At 40.4% G+C, this 22,675-nt stretch overlaps 1 protein-coding gene across 1 annotated transcript in view; it reads left to right on the top strand.

Annotated features, from left to right (window-relative positions):
• LOC136881937 (uncharacterized) overlaps positions 1 to 22,675 on the top strand; it is a 664,911-nt gene that overhangs the window by 560,927 nt on the left and 81,309 nt on the right. The window contains exon 2 of the mRNA XM_067154398.2: positions 12,582 to 13,666. Within this exon, the coding sequence (XP_067010499.2) occupies positions 12,582 to 13,666 (1,085 nt within the window). The remainder of the gene's footprint in view (positions 1 to 12,581; positions 13,667 to 22,675) is intronic.

Raw genomic sequence — 22,675 nt, 5'->3', positions numbered from 1 at the left:
AAATTAAACTTTTTTTTTTTTTTGCCATTTGCTTTACGTCGCACCTACACAGATAGGTCTTATGGCGACGATGGGATAGGAAAGGCCCCTAGGAATTGGAAGGAAGCGGCCGTGGCCTTAATTAAGGTACAGCCCTGGCATTTGTCTGGTGTGAAAATGGGAAACCACGGAAAACGATCTTCAGGGCTGCCGACAGTGGGGCTCGAACCCACGATCTCCCGATTACTGGATACTGGCCGCACTTTAGCGACTGCAGCTATCGAGCTCGGTACTTTTATCTTTATAACAGTGCAAACGTTTTGTTAATATCTCCAATACTTTCGGAGTTATGACCATAACGTGAACCCTGTCACCCATGCAAGCACTTTATCGGTATGTTTGTTGCTCCTTTCCCATAACTTTTGTTTTTCAGAACCGTTTCCCTGATAGATCTGAAAGTTTCAGAGATATGAAGATGAAAGGTTGCATGCCTATACATTTCATAGAGAAGAGGATATCGTCGCTGCCGGGACAAAACCTCCTATGTGAAATATTTTAGCTTAGAACTTTGGCCGGTAAGGTTATGTCATCTAAGGTGCAGTATTGTGTGCATATTGTCAAGGCATTCTCGCTCTTCATAATGTATGTGCTGCTGGTCAGTATACCTCCAAAAATATAATCACATAGGAGGTTTTGTCCCGGCAGCGACGATATACTAGAATTATTGAGCTAGCTTCATTGTTTAAGTTTAAAAAATATTTCCAAATGAAAATTTATGAAAAAATTGACTACTTGAAAAACCTTAATGAAAAAATATTTATACTTGATGGACTTCACTGATTCTAGCACATGTTGTGTATTGAAATTATCAGGGAAACGGCGAAATGGCAGCCATGATACACCGCCATTTCGATTAATTAATTATATATAATGGTTTATATGATTTCAAAATGTGTAGGCATATTATTAAGGAACAATATGTTTGCCATACTAAGTCTCCGTATACTTCCATTGCTGCAGAAAAAATGTTTAATACACCCCATTTTTCTATGTTGAAAGCTGGGTGCCCCCTTAACAAATACGATGTGGATAAATGTGGCTCTTTACCTTGTCTTTTCGTGTTCTCTTACAAATACGCTTGAGTCTGACATGACTTCGAATTCCGAATCGTTATGAAATGATTGAGTGCTTCTGAGGTCCTTTTCGTGACAGCTACATACATATTACACAACGGTAGACAGATGTCGTTCTGTGATATGCCAATAACTTTCAATTATTTACTCTGCGTGTGAAACTGGCATGTGAAGGAAGACACGGACTACGTGACCCCAACAATTAGGAAGTTCAAAATAATAACTTGAGATGTGACGCCCCATGGTGGTCCATTAAAAGTTTAAGATCTAACTTCCTAATCTTCTCTCTTCTTTAAATAATTCCCTTGCTTTGGTTCACATCACCGAATATGAAGGTTTTATTAGAATACAATGACTAAATACAGAAATTCTGTTGGAATCCTTGTTACCAAATGAAATGGCGTGTGGCTTTTAGTGCCGGGAGTGTCCGAAGACATGTTCGGCTCTCCAAATGCAGGTCTTTTGATTTGACGGCCGTAGACGACTTGCGCTTCGTGATGAAGATGAAATGATGAAGACGACATATACACCCAGCCCCCGTGCCAGCGAAATAAACCAATTATGGTGAAAATTCCCGACCCTGCCGGAAATCGAACCCGGGACCCCTGTGACCAAAGGCCAACACGCTAACCATTTATCAATCAATCAATCAATCAATCAATCAATCAATCAATCAATCAATCAATCAATCAATCAATCAATACTGATCTGCATTTAGGGCAGTCGCCCAGGTGGCAGATTCCCTATCTGATATTTTCCTAGCCTTTTCCTAAATTATTTCAAAGAAATTGGAAATTTATTGAACGTCTTCCATGGTAAGTTATTCCAATCCCTAACTCCCCTTCCTATAAATGAATATTTGCCCCAGTTTGTCCTCTTGAATTCCAACTTTATCTTCATATTGTGATCTTGCCTACTTTTATAAACGCCACTCAAACTTATTCGTCTACTAATGTCATTCCACGCCATCTCTCCGCTGACAGCTCGGAACACACCAAGTAGTCGAGCAGCTCCTCTTCTTTCTCTCAATTCTTCCCAGCCCAAACTTTGCAACCTTTTTGTAACGCTACTCTTTTGTCGGAAATCACGCAGAACCTTGTTACCAAGTATCCCATACATACTAACAAATTCGAAGTGTAGCAAAGTTACATACATTCATACATCTTATTATAGAGTGTTATGCCTTTCAGAGTTCGGTCTGAAAGTCTCTGCGAATTTAGTAAACGCCACCATAATCCTCTATTTGTAACTAGATTTCTGGCATCGTTTAGTTTTGTACCCAGCGTTGCCAACCGTACGGTTTGAACCGTACATTTACGATTTTCAGTCCTCTTTGTAAGGTGTACGGTTCAAATTTCAAACCATACACGTTATATACGGTTCTGCGAAAAATTTTAAATGAACGTTTTTTTTTTTATTATTGTAAATGTTCAGATTTTGTATGCATTTTTTCCCTGTTTGATTATACCTCATTTCCTGGACACGTATGACGTAGCCTCCATTTCTCCAAGGGACTCCCAAGCTTTGAATGTTGTAATTCACCTTTCAGCTGGTATCACATCAACCGATGAAGCGCCTGAGTAGTATAAGACGGGATTACCCTAGTTTAAACTTTATCAAATGTGGATTGAATCAGCCCACACCGAACTTACTTCTACTTTCTTTCTTCTAATTTCTTACTTCTAGTAATGTTTCAGTTAAATATTCCTATTTGATTTATTGCTACTTGCTATTATTGCGCACATTCTATTGAATTTTAGTGTATTTTGGTGAATATTAGTTCTGTGTAGTTTTATGGTAAAGAATACGGTTTATTTTGAATTTCCGTGCGGTTTTTCAATTTTCGGAAGTTGGCAATGCTGTCTATAACTCTTATTTTTAACTTCTTAGAAACTGAGTCTGATCATCGACGTCTTGGTCTCCCTCAACTTCTCTTCCATTCGCCTCAAAAGAACCCATTAAACTTACCTAAGCCGGTCTATGCGTATAGCTTCGTCAATCGGGTTCATTCCTAAATTATTCTTTATTTCTTCATTCCGAGCACCCTCCTGCCATTGTTCCCACCTGTTTGTACCTGCGGTCATCCTCGCTACTTTCATGTCTGTTACTTTTAACTTATGAATAAGATACCCTGAATCTACCCTGCCATCACTCCTGTCACGCAAAATTGGTCTGAAAACAGATCGACTGAGCTGACTTCCTTCATATGGAGGACTCTTGATCGCAACTGCGAACTCACTGCATTAGCTTTACTGCACCTTGATTCAATCTCACTTAATATACTACCATCCTGGGAGAACACACATCCTAAATACTTCAAATTATCTACCTGTGCGAGCTTGGTATTCACAACCTGACATCCTAATCTCTTAGGTTTCTTGCCTACTGACAGCACTTTAGTCTTAGAAAGGCTAATTTTCAGGTGACACTCATTGCACCTATTTTCACCTTCCAAGATATTAAAAATGAAAAAATATATGAATTAATGCGAGGCTTCTAGGCACCGTAGAAACTTAAAACTTGGTGCCAGAGATCCTTAAACACACTTCCCCATTAGATCCTTAGAAAATAGCAAACTTACTGAGCTGACAGTGTCCGAAATTAAGGCTCAGAAGCAAAACAGCAAACACAAGTGTAAGCATTCCTTTTCACCCAAAAGAGAAACATTTTTCTAAACGTTGAGAGTAACTCCAACTGTACATGTCAAAAAGAAATCAATATAAACAGAACTATAGTAACGTTCAAGGAGCCTCCGTGGCTCAGACGGGAACGCGTCGGTCTCTCACTGCTGGATACCGTGGTTCAAATCCCGGTCACTCCATGTGAGATTTGTGCTGGACAAAGCGGAGGCGGGACAGGTTTTTTCTCCGGGTACTCCGGTTTTCCCTGTCATCTTTCATTCCAGCAACACTCTCCATCATTCATTAATAAATCACTTTGGGAGTGGCGACCCCATCGTACTAACAGCCTATATCTGCTTCATTCATTACATCCCTGACCCGGTCAATGACTGGAAAACAGGTTGTAAGTTTTCATTTTCAGTAACGTTCAAATATTTGCCTCACACTGCCAACATGACCTCAGCAATCTGAGATACTCAACCTGGTTTACAATAGTGAAGGTGGCTATCGAAATTAGATGAAAACCGTGAAGGTATGATTATCCGAAGAATGAAGGAAATAGGAATCATAAAATGGAATATGTGTGTGTGTGTTTTTCAATCATTTATTGACAGGAGGCTCCATTACAGAAAGTGTGACTACATGCTTATATATACATAATGACAGTAGTGATGAATACCTTAAATACATTTTTTTTCTTGCTACCTGCTTTACGTCGCACCGACACAGATAGGTCTTATGGCGACGATGGGACGGGAAAGGCCTAGGAGTGGGAAGGAAACGGTCGTGGCCTTAATTAAGGTACAGCCCCAGCATTTGCCTAGTGTGAAAATGGGAAACCACGGAAAACCATTTTCAGGGCTGCCGACAGTGGGGTTCAAACCTACTATCTCCCGAATACTGGATACTGGCCGCACTTAAGCGACTGCAGCTATCGCGCTCGGTAATACAATAATTTACATATCACTTTTGCCAATATTAAACTTAACTGCTATCTCGTTGTGATGTGTAAAAATTGATTTTGTTTACAAATTTAGAAAAATCCTTTAGGTGTTCTCAATTCGTTCGTATTTCTCTATCGGCCAGTGGGCCGCTGAGTTTATAATACTTCTACAATGTTCATCTCTCTCGGAGTTGTGTAACATACACTCCCAAGGGGCTTGGTCAACTGTCTTATGATTTGTTTCACCACGCACACATGTAGGGTCTTCTGTTATTTTGAACCTAAAAGAGTGTTCACCAAATTTCCCGTGGACTGTTGTCATAGCTGTCATATTATGGCTTAGGTTTAGTTTAATTTTCAATCTGGACCGATGACCTCGATGTTAGACCCCTTTAAAAACAAGCATCATCATCATCAGTAATTTTCAGTCTACCGAGCGAATTGGCCGTGCCGTTAGAGGCGCGTGGCTGTGAGCTTGCATCCGGGAGATAGTGGGTTCGAATCCCACTGTCGGCAGCCCTGTAGATGGTTTTCCGTGGTTTCCCATTTTCACACCAGGCAAATGCTGGGGCTGTAGCTACCTTAATTAAGGCCACGGCCTCTTCTTTCCAACTCCTAGGCCTTTCCTATCCCATCGTCGCCATAAACCTATCTGTGTCGGTGCGACGTAAAACCACTAGCAAAAAGAAATGTTTCAGTCTACTCCGTACATTAGGAAGATATGATCTTGTTATGCTTCCGTTTATAGCGCGCGCGTATGTGTGTGTGTGTGTGTGTGTGTGTGTGTGTGTGTGTGTGTGTGTGTGTGTGTGTGTGTATCATCTGCACAAGGTTGCAATACTGCTGAAATTACGAAAAATAACCGGAATAAACCGTTCTAAACGAATAAAAGTAAATAAGTATATTTTATTAGAACTTGACTGTAAACTTTTTCGTTCTCTGCAATGAGGCTGGGTTGTGCACGTAGTTCAAAGATCAAATTAAATCCCCTTGTTCTATTTGCTAGAAGTAGGTGCCTCCTGACCTGCAGTTCCTGACTAGGTCATGGTCTTATTACCGATGGGATCAAATAACAACACCGCGTACAGACAATGGCTAGTTAAATATACACATGCATCATGTAAAAGTTACGACTACCCGCTATGAGATTGTATAAGAAATTAACCTCATAGCCAAGAGTGAAGTATCAGCTTTCTGAATATAATTTATCACAAATTTTAGAGGCTGTTGCAATTGATTCCTTCAGTTACTTTTGTGTAATACGAATGTTAACATAGGTCATCAGCCTGAATGGAGGAAGTGAATGAACTTCTGTGTCTCCATATTTAGCATCATTTGTGGACAAGATAAAGTACACTTGCTCCTTGCAATACGTACCCATGGCCAGTAGGCAGTAACGCTCGGCCTTTGAATGTTAGAAGCTTTGCGTAAAATCGTGAAAAATTGTATATATATTACAATATGGCAATCCACATCACATACGAGTGTTAAGATATTAGGCCCAGTTAAGAATTGCTGGTACAGCTAAAACAATGAGCGTATGTTGAACATTAAAGCTTGAAATTTTCTTCACCACACGGAAACGAAAAATAATTCATGCAGTAGAGGGTGAACATAGGTCATCAGCCTGAATAGAGGAAGTGAATGAACTTCTGTCTCTCCATAATTAGCATCATTTGTGGACAAGATAAAGATTTTTTAAATTTCTTATTAATTTAATCCGTTTAACCTCAGACTCAGCGAGGTTTTCCCACCTCTAATGTCTCAAGGGCAGTGTCCTAGAGCGTGAGACATTCGGTCAGGGATACAACTGGGGAGGAGGACCAGCACCTCACCCAGGCGGCCTCACCTGCTATGCTGAACAGAGCCCTTATGGGGGGTAGAAGGTTTTGAACGGATAGGCAAGGAAGAGGGAAAGAAGCAGCCGTAACCTTCAGGTAGGTACCATTGAGGCATTTGCGTGGAGAAGAAGCGAGAAACCACGAAAAACCACTTCGAGGATGGCTTACGCGGCAATCGGACCCTTTCTACTCAGCTCTCCTCCTGAGGCTGACTTTACCCCGTTCCAGTCCTCGTACCACTTTTCAAATTTCGTGACAGAGCCTGGATTATTATTATTATTATTATTATTATTATTATTATTATTATTATTTCCGTCTCTGTGGTGTAGTGGTAGGAGTGATTAGCTGCCATTCCCGGAGACCCGGCTTCGATTCCAGGCTCAGGTGGTCAACTGAGTAGAGGGGTGTTCGATTCCCACCTCAACCATCCTTGAAGTGGTTTTCCGTGGTTTCCCACTTCTCCTCCAGACAAATGCCAGGATGGTACGTAACTTTATGCCACGGCCTCTTCCTTCCCTCTTCCTTGTATATCCCTTTCGATATTCCCATCCCCCACAAGGTCCCTGTTAAGCATAGCTAGTGAGGTCACCTGTGTAAGGGACTGGTCCTCCTCCCCAGTTTTAACATGTCTCACGCTCCAAGACACTGCCCTTGAGACGGTATAGGTGGGATCCATCGCTGAGTCTGAGGGAACAACCAACCCTGAAGGGTAAATGCATTAAGAAAGAAAGATTATTATTCTTATCATCATTATATTAATAATAATAATAATAATAATAATAATAATAATAATAATAATAATAATAATAATAATAATAATAATAATAAAATAATAATAATAATAATAAATGCCATTATGAATTTCGGCATGTAACCTCAACTAATTATTGCTATTTAATTTAAATTACGGTATGCCCTGTGCATAATATAGATTCTTCCTACTTGACGTGTTGCCCACGCCAGTGAAGCTGTCAACAACTTTACTTATAGCAACGCTGACATCATCGTTCGGCACAGGAGGGAATAATATATATTTTACTGCCATAGTCTCAACAAGTTGTGGTGTGTTAACTCAGCTTGCGCATCACGACACTTCCCAGGTAGTATTGTAACTCACTCCGTAACAACATTCTCAGCAGTGTTACCGACATAAAGTGATTGTAATGACCTCCTTGAAAATGTTACGTGGGTGTCATTCTCCGTGCTGTTTCTAACAAGGACTGAAAATGAATGCTGGAAATGTGTTAAAATGAACGAGAGTTTATCCAGAGGCACGAAAATGGCGGCACCCCACTGGCGGTTGTTACTCAGGTCAAAGATCTTGGAATGATTCGTGATAGAAAACTACATTTCTAGACCAAGTAAAAATGTGCCGTGAGGTCTCTTCGATTTCTGTTAAGATTGACTGAAATTCATGAATTAAACGCTCTTAAATTTTACTTAAGTCCGCCTCTGTCGTGTAGTGGTTAGTATGATCACCTGCCACCCCCGGGAGGTCCGGGTTCGATTCCCGGCTCTGCCACAAAATTTGAAAAGTGGTACGAGGGCTGGAACGGGGTCCACTCAGCCTCGGGATGTGAACTGAGTAGAGGTGGGTTCGATTCCCACCTCAGCCATCCTGGAAGTGGTTTTCCGTGGTTTCCCATTTCTCCTCCAGGCAAATGCCGGGATGGTACCTAACTTAAGGCCACGGCCGCTTCCTTCCCTCTTTCTTGTCTATTCCTTCCAATCTTCCCATCCCCCACCAAGGCCTGTTCAGCATAGTAGGTGAGGCCGCCTGGGAGAGGTACTGGTCATCCTCCCCAGTTGTATCCCGCGACCCAGTGTCTGAAGCTCCAGGACACTGCCCTTGAGGCGGTGGAGGTGGGATCCCTCGCTGAGTCCGAGGGAAAAACCAACCCTGGAGGGTAAGCAGATTAAGAAGAAGAAGAAATTATGATTAAGTTATTATCCTTGAATTATACTTTTTAAATTATACTTATATTATACTTCTCCTTCTTCTTCCGGACCTGACCGACTGACAAGGCGTGATTCAAACTTAACAGTACAGTCCGCCACAATGCTGTCTATTGATCTGCTTTAAATCCTCACGTTCATTTGGAGAAATCGTGGCATAATGCGCTGTCATTTACGCCAGATACACGGACAGCTGTAATTCGGTGTCCGGCTCCATGGCTAAATGGTTAGCGTGCTTGCCTTTGGTCCAGAGGATCCCGAGTTCGATTCCCGGCCGGGTCGGGGATTTTAACCTTAATTGGTTAATTCCAATGGCTCGGGGCTGGGTGTGTGTGCCGTCTTCAGCATTAGAATTCATCTTAGGCAGGGCCCAATCCTCACAGACGCGCAAGTCGCCCATACGGGGTCAACTCGAAAGAGCTGTAATTCGGTCTGCAGTTCGGTGCCATCTGCGTTGTCCAGAAGCTCCTGATGGTTGTTTCAAACGTATAACATTACTCTCTCTCTCAGTGCTGAAAATTGTACCTGCAAGTCAAATTTGTCAGAAGATATGGACTATGAAACAGTGAGTACATTTTTGGACCACTCTGTACCTATGTACTTCCTATCATTGATTTCTGCTCCCTCATATGGTCATCAGCTGCCCCCCCACGAATGTCAATAAATGTCAGCACATCTCTGAAATAGCAATTTACAAATAACTTTCTTTTTCAAAAATATCATAAGTATATTGGAACTTCATATCTTTATTATGGTGCTGGATAGGGAACATCGATAAGGCAATGAACACGAGCTGAACTCGACCTGAAATTATAGTTCATGTGCGTGATAGCTTACAGGGATTCATATGAATTTAAACGGAGGGCAATATGTATCTTGAAGCTTCATATTGTGTATTTCATCCCAGTCACTTTCACACAGGACACTAAACCCCGAAATTTTCACACCTATTGTTTTTAGCTTTTCACCACTTTGAGCTCTAGACTTGAATCACAGCATTAGTTATTACAACTTATCATTATTTTCACCACAGTTGTTTCAGCCTATCACTACTTTAACCCGAAGTCTTGCCGACCAGTCATCACCCTTACATACTTCAACCTATCACCACGTTCACACCAAGTCTTCGTCCACCAATTATCAACATTAGTTATTTCAATCTTTCATCACTCTCACCGTAAACATCGGTTCAAACTGTCTTCCTACATTGTGGAGAATGAAGCATTCGGCAAAATTTCACAACAAAACACAAAATTTGGCATAAGTCAATACATGAAATAAAAAAAAAAGGTGGACATATTTTTGTATTTGAAGGTTGTACATAAAGCAAACATACCAACACATAAAAATCAACAGAAGTACGAAGAAGCACAGTCCAGGAAATACATTCAAGCAACAAAATGCTTTGTAAATATTACTCGGATGTACGAATAATTCAAGGAGACAACGTCGTATTTTGGACTACCTAAGAACTAGAGGGTATTCATTGAAGCTTAGTTATTTTAACACAGTAACCTCATTATTTCTTTCTTTCTTTCTTTCTTTCTTTCTTTCTTTCTTTCTTTCTTTCTTAATCTGTTTACTTTCCAGGTTTTGTTTTTCCATCGGATTCAGCAAGGTATCTCACTAATACCGCTTTAAGGGCAGTGTCCTGGAGCGTGAGATTTTGAGTCGGGGAAATACAACGGGGGAGGACGACCAGTACCTCGCCTAGGCGGCCTCACTTGTTATGCTGAACCGGGGCCTGGGGAGGGAAGAGGGAGTGAGAAGATTGGAAAGGATAGGTAGGGAAGAGGGAATCGAACACCCATCTATTCAGTTGACCTCCCGAGACTGACTGGACCCCGTTTCAGTCCTTGTACCACGTTTCAAATTTCGTGGCAGAGCCAGCAATCGAACCCGGGCCTTCAGGGATGGCAGCTAATCACACTAACCAGCATAGTAACATAAAGATCTAAACTGTATATAATGTCAAGTGAAAAAGAGAAAATGAAACGTATAAATGGTAAATAATCCTTGACTTAAAAAGAGGTGGGACGTACACAAGAAAAGAAATCTTCATGCTAAACGTGTCCCCGTCGAATCTAAGAAGGGCGAACACGCTCCAGGGCTAAAAGTGTTAAGTGAAACGTCTAGTGATGACAGACACAGGAGCGAATGCATTAGAAGGCGAAGAGAATTGCGTGAAACGTTTTGAGAATCGGACAATAAGCAGAGTATGAACCCTTTACTTTCTTACTTCGCTTATCTTTCTAATAACATTTAACATTATATATAGGTACCGTACGTCTAATAGACTCTATCTCATTAAAAGGTTCGTAAAATATCAGAAGAGTAAGAAATTCAGTTTTAGCCCTTCAGGCAAGCAACTAACTGTTGAAAAACTCCTAGGAATATGAGCTACGAATTTTAGGTAAATAAAATGTAATAAAGTATGAGAATATATTCCTTATTTATTCCTAAAAATTAAAATCAATTTCTTAATCATCGTTTCATCCTGTAGATTAGATTAGCAGTTTGCCTTTTTCTACAACTACGAGTACTAATGCGAGTCACTGCAGAGTTTGACTTAAGCCATTATAACTACATTCGGTGTGGACATTTTCCAAAAAAAAATTTAAACGCCTGAGGGTAAATAAGCCAAGGAACGCATTACAGAAAAAAAATATGTAAATAAGTTATTTTAGGTAGGATTTGAATCAAAAAGGAAACGAGTAAAGAAACAAGCGATTCTAGGATGTTTTTCGGAAACTGCATTTAGGTCGGAAGTGATTTTCAATTTTTTTTTTTAGTTTGATAGAGCTATCCAAGACCCACATTTTGAAACCTCTTTAGCCCTTCAACTTTCGGCACAATTGAGGAAATTCCTTAATTTTACGTTTTTCGTAGCATGGAGACCCCTACTTTGTCTGTTAAGAATTGTTTTCAACATTAAAACAACAAAAAAAAGTACAAAATTAAAGAAAGTTCATTTCAGTAATTGATCGGAAAGGAAATTCTGCTACAATTCTTGTGAATGGTGGCGTGGGTGGGTACTTCCAGATCAGCACCCAGTTCTAGATCAATGACCTCTTTAAAGGGAAACCGGCAGTTGAAACGAGGCATTGAGACTGATTGTGGGACACTTACGCTAAAGCAGTGGAAAGTAACAACTGTCCTTATCAGAACTAAATAGTTAATAGTAGTAGTAGTAGAGCGCAATTACTAACTAATGGCTTTATTGCTCATTAAATGAGTTTTGTATGTGGACGTGTCCATGGGCTGCAAAGTAGCTGAGAGGAGGAAGAACGTCCACTTCGCTACTTGCTACGTCGGCTCATAGTTTGCGCTTCTCCTTTTACTGTCAGCATACCAGCTGGCGACAAGGCTTCATTTCCCTCCCAGCAGCAGGGCAGTAGTTACCCCCCTTCACTATCGTCCTTCCTCTCCTTCCCCCACCAAGCTCGTGGCTTCGCGCAGGTTTGAGCCATCAGATAGTAATAGCGCTCTAGAAATAGTACAGGGTGAACCAAAAGTTCGTTAACATTTGACAAGGCAATACTTCACGTAATATTGGAGGTAGAGACAGACAAGATTGGTATGACATGGATTTTTTTGACACCTAATTAAAGTACACAAAATGACCAACAGATGATGCTGGACAGCAACACTGAGGTACAAATGACCACAAGTGCTTTACATGACATGGAGTTTTATTTTTATTGACACCAACAACGAGTGCACAAACAGGCCAACAAATGGCTCTGGACAGCAACACGTCAGCGATGTCGCATGAGACCCGTGTACGGTATAAAAGGAGCTATCGTGAAATACTCCATCAGATGCGCCTGCAATTGCAGCATGTTGACGTTACTAGAAAAGGCACTGTTAGTGAATCTTTATTTACTTCATTTCGGTGTCGATAAAACCCCATGTCATGCCAATCATGTGTGTCAATTATTACTTCTCTACCTCGAATATTCCGTGAAGTAATGCGCCGTCAAATGTTAACGGACTTTTGTGTCACCCTGTATATTGTGTTAATTATTATTTTATTATCTTTCAGATGACCAAAAATTAAAGTAAAAACAATTTATGCTAATAATACCTTTTCCTTCTGTGGTTCCAGGTTTCGCTCCTCCTCCTTCATCGTTAGAGCTACTCATGTTCAACGTGACGTGCGTGGCTCCCTCAGAGGAGGTTAACTTGGCGCAGCTGCACCTGCACCGCCGACGACTTGCGCGCCACCAGCACTGGTCCAGTAACAGGAGAGTGTTGGCCCCGCCGTACAGAGTGCGGCTGTACCAGCTGGGTGGGAGAGGTGGGCGCACTACACAGCTCGCCTCCGTGCCTGTACCGCACGCTACCCGCGGTGGGTGGCACGCCCTGGACATCACCCCTGTCCTTCGAGAACTTCTCCTGAGTAACATACAAGGCCCGCAACTGTTGGGAGTGAGGTTTGAAGCCCCCAAAGGTCGACCAGTATCGCCAGGGCACTTCCTCAAAGAACCAGACAGAAACAAGTCTGATAATTCCCCAGCATTCCTTGTGGTCTTCTCGGAAGAGAGTCCAGACAACGGCATCGGTGAGGATGGATCAGAAACACGTGTACGTCTTGTTCCACCGCACACACACGCCATTGTGGAAATGATCCAAACTGCACAAAATGACCTCCATTTCTCGGAGGAATCCATTTTCCAACAGTCACTTAATGAAACTCCTAATAGAACAGATGAAGATTTTTATCTGGAGTCACCCGACGTTCCTCAGAATAATGAGATCGACACATCTCACAGGCACAAGCACAAGCTGAAACAATATGAGGACAATGATGATGAGAGCAATGACCTTGGAGCAGATCTTAGTTTCTTGAACAGAGATATAGAGAAGACTTCGGAGAGAAAGTTGAGGAGACATCGAAACCATCAGGGTGAGGCTGGAGAACTGAGAAGGGTGATCCGCTCTGTTCTGGACAACGAACTGCCGGACGCTGAGCCTACCCCTCTCGAGGATATCCCCAAGACGTCTCCCGACACTCTGTTGACACCGCGTCAGAACCAGAGGCAGAAACAGAAACATACCACTATCCCTCTGCCGCCAGGATCAACATCCGGGTCCGGGAAGAGAGTTCGAGGGAATCGCAAGAGGAAAGGTCGTGGGAGAAAGAAGGGAGAGCACAAGAAACGACCTCGCCACCGCTCCAGTGACGAGAAGGTAAGTTGTACATTTGCAGAAGATAACAGGCAAATAGATTTTAAGTTTCAGTAGTACTTGTGTTTCAAGTCCAAAAGATACTACATGTCTGTCAGTTCCAGTAACAGGACTAAACTAAATTAATAATAATAATAATAATAATAATAATAATAATAATAATAATAACAATAATAATAATACAGTCCACCTCCATGGTGTGGTGGTTGGTGTGATTAGCCGCCACCCGCAGAGGCTCGGGTCCGATTCCCGGCTCTGTCACGAATTTTTTGAAAAGTGGTACGAAGGCGGAACGGGGTCCACTCAGCCTCAGGAAGTCAACTGAGTAGGGGGGGGGGTTCGATTCTCATCTCCGCCATCCTCGAAATGTTTTCCCACCTCCCATCCACGCAAATACCGGGATGGTATTCCTTCCTCTTCCTTGTCTATCCCTTCGGATACCCCCCACAAGGGCCCTGTTCAGCATAGCAGATGAAGCAGGCTGGGGTGGTCACTGGTCCTCCTCCCCAGTTGTATACCCCGACCCAAATTCACACGCTCCAGGACACTGCCCTTGAGTCGGTGGAGGTGGAATCTCTCGCTGAGTTCGGGTGAAAAACCAAGCCTGGAGGATAAACAGATTAAAAAAGAAAGAAAAGAAAGTAACACAGCTGAATATAAACTGCAGAAAAATGTTGTAAATTATCTTGTAAAATCCATATCAATGTACGGAGCAGAAATACGGGATATTCAAGAAGGCAGTAATGGACTAGAAGTAATAGGTAATAAGATAATAAATAATAGATAATAAGTTCTTCAAAACAATAATGGGGCTACCAGAATCTACAGCTAATAGTGGAGATAGAATTCTATGTGTAGTTATATAAAACTAAAAATTTAACTAAGTACTGTTTAAGATTTAAGAGAGGAAACGGAAGGGAAATATTAAATTTAGCATACCAAAATCAGATGATTTGTTAAGAAGGAAGCCGTACTTTCCAGTGTTGACTCGGTTAAATGTAACTTAAAAGCTTTTAAGTATATCGAAAACATAGGTTTAATATAAAATAATATTCTACTAAAACATATCTGTAAAAAATTATTAAACAAGGGATAAAATAAAAAACCACACTATTAATCAAAGAATGACATGTTTCGCTCTTAAAAGAACATCATCAGATTCTACCGAGTCACACTGATTTATTTAAAAATAATATTTAAGTTTATCTTCGCTTAATATTTAGGAACTTAAATTCTAAAACTTATCTTAATAATGTCCTGCTTTTTCTCCACTTCAGCATTTTATCCCTTGTTTAATACTGTGTTGTTTACATGTATATCCTGTGTGTTCGACAGACTGAAAAATTTAAGTTAGATTACATTAGATGTATCATGTGCACAATTATTATTGGCTATCAAATGTGAAAAGGATGCTAGACAGAATAGGAATGGAACATTACTGGGATAAAGAGATACAAGACGAAGAAAATAAATTAAGAAAATAATTATACGAGAGACAGATATTGAGAAACATACGGTTATGTCAGAATGTAGGACCAAAAGAACGTTAAGTGAATTCTGTGAAAATAGCAGAACATAGTCAATAAAGAAAGATAGACTTACGAATGGACAAGTAAGTGGTATGGTATTGGGGCTAGTGGTTATCAATAAGAATTAGGGTCTAAGAGAGAAAAATAGGAGAATTTGTGTGTGTTACGTGGAGAATTAATGGAAAAGTCACATCTGTTGAGAGTATGTAGGGAAACTGACTCACTCAGGATCAAGTACCGGGGTAGTGGATTGCAAAGCAAAAATAGGGAGAAAGCAATTTTTACAGCAAATTTTTTGGTATAGTAAAAGATAAATGTCGAAATAGAATAATAGAAAAGAACGCATGCACTAGGTCGACCTATCTTATAATATCACTTACCTGAAACTGCTTCCTATCCAATATTTTTCTTAAGACTGGTCACGCCTTCCAGCCACATATGGATATGTAAACCATGAGAAAATGTTTTATTGCGTTCACTTTCCTAAGCTAACGTGTAAAGGAAAATGAACCTCACCGTACTGTACAGTAGGAATGTTTGCTTTATATGACGTAATTTGGTCACTTCTCCAGTGTAATGTGTATAAGGTTCATTTTCGTTTACACACAAAACTTAGGAAAATGAACACAATGAAAATTGGTCTAATGGAGTCCAATGTAACAGGGAGACGTGGACCAGTCTTAAAGAAAATAATAGATTGCAAGAGCACTGGGAGATACGTGGTATTAGAACCAGCCATCGTTATATGACATTCTCAACATCTAGGACAAACACAAATGTAAAAACTACAAGTTAAATATTGGGTGTAAATAGTTATTCGGCTTAATTGTAATGTTTAATGTAGTAAAAGATAAACGAATGATAAAAATCATGTACTATCAAAAATATGTGGATCACAATAAATTATTATTCTCTTCCGAGCTTCAGCTAATCTGGAACTAGGGGATAAGAGTATTGTCTTCCATTCTAATAATGAGGGACGTAACATAGTTATACACTCAAACTTCTAGGCTCGATAGAAGAGACCGAAACGAATATATTTTATTAAATAATTATAGGTCGGAAACGATAACTGATCTACGTTTCGGCGTGATTGGGAACTGAATGCTTACATTTCAGTTCAATCCTTTTAAAAACTGTGTCAAAATGCGACCTCCCGCCGCAAAACAAGCCCTGTAATGATATGCTATTGCCTGTCATAGACTTTCGAAACTTTTATTATATGTTGTAGGGAGTAAGCAGCTGCAAGCATCCAGTTCAGTTGAAGTCTCATACATGCCCATTTATTATAATTTTGGGGTCTTATGGCGACGATGGTATAGGAAAGGACTAGGAGTAGGCAGGACGTGGTTGTGGCCTTAATTAAGGTAAAACCCGAGCATTTGCCTGGTGTGAAAATTGGAAACCACGGAAAACCATCTTCAGGGCTGCCAGCAGTGGGGTTCGAACTCATTATCTCTCTCAAACCCAGCAGAGATCATTGGATTTTTGAAGGGCAGGAAAAATGTCCATTCGATTCTTCATGTCGGTATGTACAATATCTCTGGTGATATTTTCGGTGTTCGCCTGACCAAACTTGTTAAAACGCAGCCATAGATGCCCAAGAGAGATCCGCGAGAGCAACTTTTTTTTTGCTATTGTTTATATTCATACTAACACATCGAAGGTTTTCAGCGGTGTAAGGATGAGGTGGGGGGGGGGGAGGGGGGAGCAGGATTGGTAAGGTAGCGGCCGTGACTTTAATTAAGGTACAGCCTGTTATGAAAATGGTTAACCACGGAAAAACATCATCTCCCAAATCCAAGCTCACGGCTAAGCGACCCTAACCTCACAGCCAACTCACTCGGTATTATTATTATTACCATCATTGGTCCGACACCTTGGCTGCATGGTCTGGTCAGCATTGAGGCTTTCGGTTCAGAGAGTGCCGGCTTCGATTACCGGCCGGTTCGGGGATTTTAATCCCATCTGATTAATTATTTTGTCTCGGGGAGTGGCTGTTTGTGTTTGTTCCAACACTTTCCTATTCATATTCAGCCAACAAACTACACTCCCAACCACCACAGAAATACGCAATAGCGATTACATCTCTCCATACAGGGTTGGCGTCAAGAAGGGCATCCGGCCATAAAATAGGGCCTAGTCCGCATGTGTGACACAGTTGGCAATCGCGACCCCACAGGGGTGGGAAAAGCGGTATAAGAAGAAAATTCTTATCATCGTAATCATGACGGTAAAACCTATACGCAGAGCTTATCTAAACACCCGTCTTACAAACGAAGAATTTCTAGTTCACTCCCATCAGTAGTCTAGTTCCTTGATGTAAGTGTGGGCTACCTTTCCGGTCAGTAAGCACAAAACACTGAAACACTCCACCTCATTCTCTCAACTACTAGCTTAACAGAGGGAAAAACAAGGCTCATATTCATTCGATTGTTAAATATGCTACAATTGTTGTTGACAATAGGGATGTACTGAAACACTACCGATAGATGTCTCAAGAGTAGTACCCGGTATGCATTTGTCGATCGTCATTTGTTTGTATGCGTTTTTAATGGAAGTTACCTAGTTAAATGATTAAGTTAAAGATTTAATATATCGTTACGACAACAAAGACAACAAGAACATTGTGATGCCTGACTATTGCTGTGTCCCGATATCCCAAAATCTAGGTCGACCGTATTCATACCATCAATTTCTTAAGCAGGATCCTTTCCGTAAAAAGTGGTTGCATGCGATTTGTAGGTAGGACCTACGAAATAAAAATGTGACTCCTAATATGAAGGTCTGCTCGAAATATTTTACAGTTGAAGATTATGTCATTACTGAAACTGGTAAGCTAATTAGTACTAATTAAGAAATAATTTTATAATAAGGTATTATTCTGACGAGTTAATATGACCAATTTCAATAATTTTAGGCGAAAGACGAAGAATTAAGGAGAACGCTGTACCTTCGGTATTTTCATGGCATGGCACCGGTACTTTGGAACAAACTCCGAGAGCAAGAAGACATAGAAGTAGATAAACAGCCAGAACACCGTGTGCGGTACAGTACCCTGAATCACACAGTGGCCTATAATGTGACACTGGAGCACCATTAATTTCAGACTTCCTGAACACGAAATAATTTATTAATTCCAAATTTGAAATATTTATATTTATCTTATGGTCCGAAACAAGATCCCGAAACTCGTGCGCTGCAGGGAAATGAAGTTCAGTCGTACTGGACGTAGCTCCAGGCACTGCTGTCACACCAATGTCGTGCCTTATGTACGCTTCTAAACTGCAAGGAAAAGAAAAATACCGTATAAGGAAGGTTTTCAAAACCCTATTTGTACTTCAAGAATGTAATCTTAACAAAAACGCTAAAAGAAGGAGTTGCAGGATTTAGTCCTTACCTTTCAATGAACTCTTGCTTTTTCCCGGATATAATTCCGCTCCTTTTCTTCAATTCTGCTTCCAAATCCGCAATCGCCATTGCACTTGTACCATTTCCCGTCTTGTTAAAAACATTACCAGAATATGGAAACTCCATTTTCATGCATTTAAAGCAAAAGTTTCGTTTCGATGATCACAAGTGTAGGAATATTCCGTATAAGTCACATGTCAAACAATCGAGCAGCGGAAAGCGCATACCGGTTATTACCATTACGCTGCCTAGCGGACAAGTTTTGCGTGATACATCCCTATTGTTGCACATATCCCAGTACTGGCATGTTTTCTGGCAATCAGAAACAACGTCAATAATGTCAAAATTCTAATTATAACATTTTAAAATAAAATGATAAAATGTTCAAAATTTCCCGCCTTTTAACACTATATCACCGTTTTTTTTATAAACCGCAAGTTTATAAGAATTTTCCTACTTTTCCTTTCTTGAAGTGTGTATCAAACCTCCACCTACAAAATGAACCGCAATCACTAGCATACACTGTGATTTAAATATGTTTGACTAGTTTTTATTCCGAGCACCTGAAAATACTTTTTTTGTAAATTAATATATTATATAAAATGTAATATAAGTCCTATTGACCTCAATGAGGTACAGATTTTAGTACAACACAATGGAAGGAAACCCTGAAAAAACATCATAATTATCCGTGAAACAGTAAGAGAGTTATAAAGGAAACTGATATATTGTTAAAAAGGCGGGAAATTTTTAACATGTTATTTTAAAATGTTATAATTAGAATTTTGACATTATTGAAATTGCTTCTGATTGCTAGGAAACATGCCAATACTGGGATATGTACAGCATTTGTCAACAACATTAATTTTGTAGCATATTTAACAATCCAATGAATATTGGCCTATTTTCCCCGTATTAAGTTGAGTCTCCTCCCTTAAAGCGACTGGCGACAGGAAAGCCATAGAATTGCATTCACTTAGATGAGTTTCGATGATAATTTTAATCTTTTCTGTCCAACCTCCCTTGGTCAATTCTTGTTCTTTTTACGACTCCGACTGTCTTAGTTTGCGAGGCCTAGGGAGCCTTCTATTTTCACAGCTTTCGTTACTCTTCGTTTTCTCTCACCGATACCGTTACTCTTCTCAGAATCGGGTCTCTTCCTTTATCATTGTTATACCTAAGAGGAAATGTTTATTACATTGTGCATCCCCTTAAAACAATAATCACCACATCCATTGTACAAGCACAAACAAGAGTACAACAACATTAGTTCCGACCGCGAATGTCCAAGAAACATGCGTGTTACAACACGATGAATCAGTTCACAAAATATATAGAAAATAAATCACATTCGTAGATTTTCTGCGCTACACAGAAAATCATAGAGTCATGGATATGTTTTGGGACTTAGAAGACGAGAGAGCGAGTATGTGATAATAATAAAATAAATAATAATAATATTTTTACAACTTCCTTTACGTCGCACCGGCACAGATAAGTCTCATGGCGACGGTAGGAGAGGAAATGGCTAGGAGTATAAAGAAAGCGGCCGTGGCCTTAAGTAAGGTATAACCCTAGTATTTGCCTGATGTGAAAAACATCTTCAGGGCTGCCGACAGTGGGGCTAGAACTCACTATCTCCCGAATATAAGCTCACAGCTGCGCGACCCTAACCACACGGCCAACTTGTTCGGTATAACAATAATAACATTACTTTTACTTCTCACTGACTACTTTCTCGTCCGGCCCCGCTGTGTAGGGGGTAACGCGTGCGCCTGTCAACCGGCGGCCCCTCGGTTCGATTACCGGCCGAGCCTGGGGTTTTTAATTGTAAATGATTCATATCCCTGGCCTGGGGACTGGGCGTTTGTGCCGTCCTTAACGCTCCTTTCTCACATGCAACACTCTACACTTCCGCAATTCCAATTACACGCAGGTTCATATCATATGGTGCCTTCGGTTCAGAGAGTCCCGGGTAGGATTCCCGGCCGGGTCGGGGATTTTAACCTTCATTGGTTAATTCCAATAGCCCGGGGGCTGGGTGCTTGTTCTGTCCCCAACATCTGTGCAACTCACACCACACACAACACTATCCTCCACCACAATAACACGCAGTTACCTACACATGGCAGATGCCGCCCACCCTCATCGGAGGGTCTGCCTTACAAGAGCTGCACTCGGCTAGAAATAGCCACACGATATTTTTTAGGGGCAAAATATCTCTATAGGTCGACGCCCCAAACAAATAGCATTAAAAAACTACTTTCTGGCGGTTTTCGAAGACGGCAAGGGGCCGGAATTTTATCCCGCAAGAGTAAATGTACCGACACGAGGCTGACGTATTTGAGCACCTTTAAGTACCACCGTATTAAGTCAGAGAACGAGTACAGATTCTTTGGTTGTTCTCCTCTTAGTAGCGCCTTACGACGAGAATGCGTTACGGATAATGCATCCCTTCACTTCTCCCACAGGGGAGGTAAAGACTTCCGATAATTCGAAAGCAATATGAGAGTATCCATAAAGGCTCATGAATTGAGAAAAAATTCAAAACATTCTAGATTTCGTAAATAGGTGTCGAAAATCCACGGCCTTTTTCCAGTCATTCGACCGGATAAAGAATTGAATAAATGAAGTCCCCATCTAGCGGCGAATATAGAAGTTGTGCCGGCTGCCGAAGCCTCTCACACTCCTGTGGGTCAATGATTAATGGCTGGCAGATGAAATGAAATGATGCTGGAGAGTGTTGCTGGAATGAAAGATGACAGGGAAGACCGGAGTACCTGGTGAAAAATCTGTCCCACCTCCGCTTTGTCCGACACAAATCTCACATAGGGTGACCGGGATTCGAACCACGGAACACAGGGGTGAGAGGCTTGCGTGCTGCCGCCTGAGCCTCTCGTAAATAGGTATTATTATTATTATTATTATTATTATTATTATTATTATTATTATTATTATTATTATTATTATTATTGTAAGCCATACCTGTGGTGTAGAGGTAGTGTGTGTGCCTCTCTCCTACTTCAAGGCCCAGGGTTCATTTTCCGGCCTGTACAAGGATTTTTATTCTGGACTGAGGAGTAAAACGGGTTTAACTTGATACGAGATTTTCTCAAGCTCTTAATTAAAGGAAGAAAGCGCACAGTGAGAAGACGACGCTACTGACTAGTGCACGTAGACAAACAGTAGTTGCCATGGTTACAATGGTGTCGGGGACATTGATGATGCTAATTCCAGATAAACCCTCGGCCCAAAGAGATATCCATGTTAATAAGGTTTCAAATGTAAGTCTATTGTATTTCTAGAAACTGTTACTATCACCACATTTTTTAATTTTTTATTAGCTGAGGCACCTGAGCTAAAGCTCGCTGTGGTGCAGTACATTCTAATATTATGGCTTCAGAGTATTTATAAAGTAAATTAATACACTCCAGTAATACAAGTTTGATACATCAAATCAGTTAATAGTAATTTTGGTTACATAAATAGAGCTAAGTACTACATATCACACATAAGTTACGTTAGTTTCATAAAATATTAATATATCCTATAAAATAATCATATGTACCGGTATATTTTTGTTTTATATAATTGAATTGTTTCATAATGATACACTGTAAGAGTAAACAAGCAGTCACACCAACTACTAAATATACAAGAAAGAAAATGTAAAAGTCAGTTTCAAAATTCGTTAAATTTACATTTTTTCTACTTAAGATAATTATTTAACTTCTTTTTGAACATTTTTATTGAAGAGGCGTTCTTTATATCTTCCGGCAGTTTATTGTAGAGACTAACAGAATAATACCATATGGAATTAATTCCATATTTATTTGAATGGATGACAGTGCAGTGGATATTTTATTAGCATTTCTTGTATTATAATTGTGAATTACTGAATTTGTTTTAAATGATGTATTTGAGTGTGCCAAATTACGAATAATATTATATATCATAACCAATGAAGATTTCTGTCGTAGGCTATCAAGTGAGAGAACGTTACACAGTCTGTACAATTGTTCAGTAGTAGTTAACAGGGGCAAATTAAAAAGTATTTTCAATGCTCTTTTAT

Source organism: Anabrus simplex, chromosome 1, assembly GCF_040414725.1.
Source record: "Anabrus simplex isolate iqAnaSimp1 chromosome 1, ASM4041472v1, whole genome shotgun sequence".
NCBI lineage: Eukaryota > Metazoa > Arthropoda > Insecta > Orthoptera > Tettigoniidae > Anabrus > Anabrus simplex.
This window is presented reverse-complemented; position numbering and strand designations above follow the sequence as displayed.